General features: G+C 35.8%; 2 protein-coding genes across 2 annotated transcripts in view; one reads left to right on the forward strand and one right to left on the reverse strand.

Annotated features, from left to right (window-relative positions):
• The window catches only part of LOC107613382 (acetolactate synthase 3, chloroplastic), a gene marked incomplete in the record, with an annotated part of 2,121 nt that extends 322 nt beyond the window's left edge, over positions 1-1,799 (forward strand). Inside the window, 1 exon segment of the mRNA XM_016315348.2 lies at positions 1-1,799. Within this exon segment, the coding sequence (XP_016170834.1) occupies positions 1-1,534 (1,534 nt within the window).
• On the reverse strand, positions 2,594-4,272 carry LOC107614436. The gene is made up of 3 exons (XM_016316646.2): positions 4,027-4,272; positions 3,821-3,916; positions 2,594-3,712 (listed from the first exon to the last, which is right to left on the reverse strand). Exons 1-3 carry the CDS (start codon positions 4,060-4,062, stop codon positions 2,771-2,773), a joined length of 1,074 nt encoding a protein of 357 aa, XP_016172132.1. The 5' UTR covers positions 4,063-4,272; the 3' UTR covers positions 2,594-2,770.

Here is a 5,374-nt window from a genome sequence, read left to right on the forward strand (position 1 = left end):
CGGCGTCTGCATCGCCACCTCCGGTCCCGGCGCCACCAACCTCGTCTCCGGCCTCGCCGACGCGATGATGGACTCAATCCCTATCGTTGCCGTGACCGGCCAGGTTCCCCGCCGCATGATCGGAACCGACGCATTTCAAGAAACCCCAATCGTTGAGGTAACTCGATCTATCACGAAGCATAATTACCTTGTTCTTGATGTTGATGAAATCCCTAGGATTGTTAGAGAGGCATTTTTTGTAGCTACTACTGGTAGACCTGGACCTGTTTTGATTGATGTTCCTAAAGATGTTCAGCAACAATTGGCGGTTCCCAATTGGGATTTGCCTGTTAGGGTTGCTGGTTATGTTTCTAGGATGCCAAAGATTCCCAGTTTGGCGGAATTAGAGAGCGTTGTGAGGCTAGTTTCGGAGGCGAAGAAACCGGTTTTGTATGTTGGTGGTGGGTGTTTGAATTGTAGTGAGGAATTGAGAAGGTTTGTGGAGATTACGGGTATTCCGGTAGCGAGTACTTTGATGGGACTTGGTGTTTACCCTGTTGGTGGTGATGATTCTCTTCAGATGTTGGGGATGCATGGAACTGTTTATGCTAATTATGCTGTTGATAAGAGTGATTTGTTGCTTGCATTCGGGGTTAGGTTTGATGATCGTGTAACTGGGAAGCTTGAGGCTTTCGCGAGTAGGGCGAAGATTGTGCACATTGATATTGATTCTGCTGAGATTGGGAAGAACAAGATCCCACACGTGTCGATTTGCGCAGATGTGAAAGTGGCATTGGAAGGGATCAATGGGATCTTGGAGGAAAAGGGGGTCAATAAAAAGAATCTTGGTCTTGAGGATTGGAGGGAAGAGCTGAGTGTGCAGAAGCAGAAGTTCCCATTGAGTTATAAGACTTTTGGTGATCTGATTTCGCCGCAGCATGCAATTCAGGTTCTTGATGAGCTCACAAATGGGGATGCAATCATTAGTACCGGTGTAGGTCAGCATCAGATGTGGGCAGCACAGTTTTACAAGTACAAGAGGCCGAGGCAGTGGTTGACATCAGGGGGTCTTGGCGCTATGGGTTTCGGCTTGCCTGCTGCAATTGGCGCAGCTGTGGCTAACCCTGGAACTGTCGTTGTTGACATCGATGGGGATGGTAGCTTCATCATGAATGTACAAGAGTTGGCAACCATAAAGGTGGAGAATCTACCGGTTAAGATTCTGTTGTTGAATAATCAGCACTTGGGTATGGTTGTTCAGTGGGAAGACAGGTTCTACAAGTCCAATAGAGCTCACACATACCTCGGCAACCCTACGAATGAGGCTGAGATCTTTCCAAACATGTTGAAGTTCGCCGACGGTTGTGGAATACCAGCAGCACGTGTGACGAAGAAGGAAGATCTTAGAGCCGCAATCAAGAAGATGCTGGACACGCCCGGCCCTTACCTTCTTGATGTGATTGTGCCTCATCAAGAGCATGTCTTGCCAATGATCCCAAGTAATGGATCCTTCAATGATGTGATTACTGAGGGTGATGGAAGAACGAAATACTGATGAATGGTTTTGTATTATGGTATGCTTATTATCATAAATCTAAGTTTTTGACATGTTGTAAGCATCATAGTTTGTTGTAGTAAAACTAGTGCTTTGGTTAGCAACGTTAGTTACTTTCCTTTTCTTCATGTAGTAGTAACCAGACAGTGGCATGTATTTGTTGTATGTCATCTTTGTTCCACTCTTGCTTTTTTGCTATGGTGAGAGAATGAAGTCATAGTTATTAGAGTAAATATATTAGAAGCTTATATAAAATTTCGTATTAGCCTAAAACTCGCACGATTTCTTCTTATAATGCTAGGGAAACTAACTTAATATTATTCAATTATTCTAGTAGTAATTAATGAATATAAAAATAAAATAAATAGTAATTAAAGAATACAAAATAATGTATCTTTGGGCTATTTTGGTTGGGTTAAATACATGTTTAAAATTTACATTCCTTGGTTTTGATTATAAATAACCTTGGAACTATGATGAGACAATGAAGCATTTTATTAAAATGGTATGAAGATGTCAAGTAGGATGAATCTAATAGAATCTGTTTGCATTCATTTGGTAATAACAATATCCTCATTCATTGCACTATTTTATGAGGTTAGGACATAAATGGTCCCTTCAACATTTAATGGAAATCATGTCTTTTGTCTTCAAGCAAAACAAATTAGCCACTAAATGTTCAAACACTTTTGAAGCTGAATCAAGTTGCCAACACTGAATAGTGAATAATGTGTCACCTACCATGACCACTTGGTATCATGAATGAATGGTTATTGTTTGCAAATATGATAGGAATCTAAGAGTTTGGTTGCAAAATCAATAGGCATACACGTGCATTTCCAAAACAGGATAAGAGCTTTTTGTGGTAGTAATTGAACAAGGTACCTTAGAATTTATATCAAGACATAATAAATCTTAAAATCCATTCAATTGTTATTGGAAAGAGTTGGATTTAGAATCCAAACTAAAGTTTGAATTAAGTTATTACTACTTCCATCAGCTGTTAAGTGTTATTAAAATACAGTCCAAAAATAACACTTAAATAGTGAACAGAACAAGTAACTAACAAATGCAAGCACAAATGATTAGAAATATAATATGCATCCAAACCAAGAATAAATGATTTGCTATCTGTACTTGTTATACTTTATTGAATCTACAAAGTAGGCATGGATATCAATTTTGCTCTCAATTGTTTCTAAATTATTAATCACAAAGTAAAGTACATCTTCTCACTTATTCAAATACCTGAGAAGAAGTAGCTGAGGAAGTATCAAAGGATTTCTTCCTCACCAAGAGGCAAGTGATGATTTTTGAAGGGTTGGAATGAGTGTTATCAAGGCTACAAACAACGAAATCTGGCCGGTGAAGTGCGAGCCGGAGACTATCCTTTCCGACCACCAACGCAGACGCATCAAGCAGGACATGCCAACTGTTCCTGTGAGCCTCAGAAATCCAATGCATTGTTCCATTCACATCTGCTAGAAAAGAGAACAACCCTTTCAAGCTGATCTTACACTTCCTCCTAAAGTTCTGGCTCAGCTGTGAACCCTTGATCCTCAAATCAAGCCAAGCTTTCGGCGCGAGAATCACCTTTGACTCCTTAAAAGAAGCGAATTCGCGTATGCAATCTTCTTCTTCGCCAAGAGTTGTCATGTAGTAGTTACCCTTAACAAAAGGGTAGCTTTCTCCAACCAACATCATAGCATCCTTGTAACTTGGAGTGAAGAGAACAAGGTACTCATCATCCGGCAAGCCGCAATGCTTCAAAACCTTGTTTGTAACTTGGATTTCTGGGATTGAGATAAAACTTCCATGGAATGAAGTTTTCTTGTTGAGAATGTCTAGTAGCCTCGACGGCTCCAACTGCGCTCGATCCATTTCAGGGAGATTGCTTCCAAACAGATACATAGAAGACTCTCTAGGAGTCCCTATTGGCGACTTTCCTCGATCATCTTGTGTGCATTCTGAAGGCTCCTCATTGATGATGAAGCTAGACAAGTCTATTCCATTTCCATCTCCTTGAATTAGGCCTCCATATTCCGGATACTTCGCGAGCACATATTGCTCAACATACTCCATTTCTTTCTGTGTGATTGGACCAGAAAATCTAAGGTCAATTCCCATAGTTGATATGGCCTCAGCTATGATGTGAGGAGGAATCACTGCATGGCGTTTCTGTTTCCAGTACCAAAACCAATACAGAACCATTAGTTAGCCTTCAATGAACACAAAACTATGATGCAATACAACATTTAGAAACTAAGAATCTGATCAATAATTTACCTTTATGACCATACTGTTTGATTTAGAACTACTATCTGCTATTAATTTGTGTATAGGAAAATTCTTAGTTTCCTTGACTTCATTTTCCATAATCTCCTGAATAAGGTGAATGAATTCAGAATTATTCAAAAGCTTTTTAGCAGTTTGAAATAGAAACTCACATGAACTATATAAAAAACAATAGCTTTGAATTGTGAACACTTTACCTCAGATCCTCCATGCTCTGTGCTGTTAGTTCCCATAATATTAATAATAGCAATATCAATTTGTGATCATAAAAAGTTTGAAACTTCTAGAAAATTTAATTACATTGAAATTGAAGGAGGTTTGAATAGAACATGAAAACAATCACTTTGGAAAATGAAGCAAGAAACAAGTGTAAGAATGTGAAACCCTAAAAAAAAAAAAAATCACTTAGATGAATCTAATGGCAAAATAATAAAGAAATCAAGTGAAGTATATATTTATATATGAGGTGATGATGAAATGGTGAATAGTTTTATCCTCTTGCACATTAATATTATTATTCTCAGGAATTATTCTTTTGTACCCATAATAATTAACATTATTATTTGTTATAAGAATTTAATTTCGATGCACTGTTAGTATAAAATAGTTTTACACGTGCATCTAATTATGCAATGTCACATTAATAAAAATAACTATATTTTTTATTGACTGCATAAATGATCATCTAAAAAAATAGATATAATTGTATGATTGTGTTACACTGTCTTACACTGTCAGTACATTAAAATTAATTTCTTATAACAAATAATAATATTTTGCACAGTCGTACAATCATAATGATTTTTTTGAATAATTATTCACACGATAAATATAAAAAATAATTACTTTTACTAATAAAACAATTTTATATTGACTAACAATGTATCAAAATTAAATTCACACTAAACCTTAATTTAAAATTTGGACCTGGTTATTATTATTATGGTATCAATTGAAATTTAGAACAACACGTTAGGAGAAGATTCTGGAGGTGCAAGTTTGGAATGGCAACAACATCACAATATATAAAATTTGTTAATGGCAAAGAAACGTCAGTGTGGGAATTTTATATGTTGGATGGAAAATGACCATTTGAGAACCTTTTGATGAAAAAGTCAAACAAAGCCTTGGCTTCATTTTCATTTTGAATCACTTTGCTAAGAATAAGCTGGTTAAGATAATTTTTTTTACCATTGGTGTCTAAATCATGCTATTACTATTAGGAATTTTGATATAATCCAGGTTTGATTTGTCGTTTTTTTTTTTGAATGGATAAAAAAAACCAGTCATCTATATAAAAAATAAAAATGTATATTTAAATATAAAAAAACAATGTATTTATATTGAATTTGAAACAGTTTTACACTTGTATCTAGTCTTGTATTATCACATTAACAAAAATATCTATCTTTTTTATTGACCACGTGAATGGTAATTTAAACGAATGGATGTAGTTAAATAACAATTTATATTTATAATCAAACTTCATAAATAATATAATAAATTAAATTTATATATATAATTTAAATACAAATAAAAGTATAA

The sequence above is a fragment of the Arachis ipaensis genome, chromosome B08, assembly GCF_000816755.2.
Source record: "Arachis ipaensis cultivar K30076 chromosome B08, Araip1.1, whole genome shotgun sequence".
In the NCBI taxonomy this organism is placed as follows: Eukaryota; Viridiplantae; Streptophyta; class Magnoliopsida; order Fabales; family Fabaceae; genus Arachis; species Arachis ipaensis.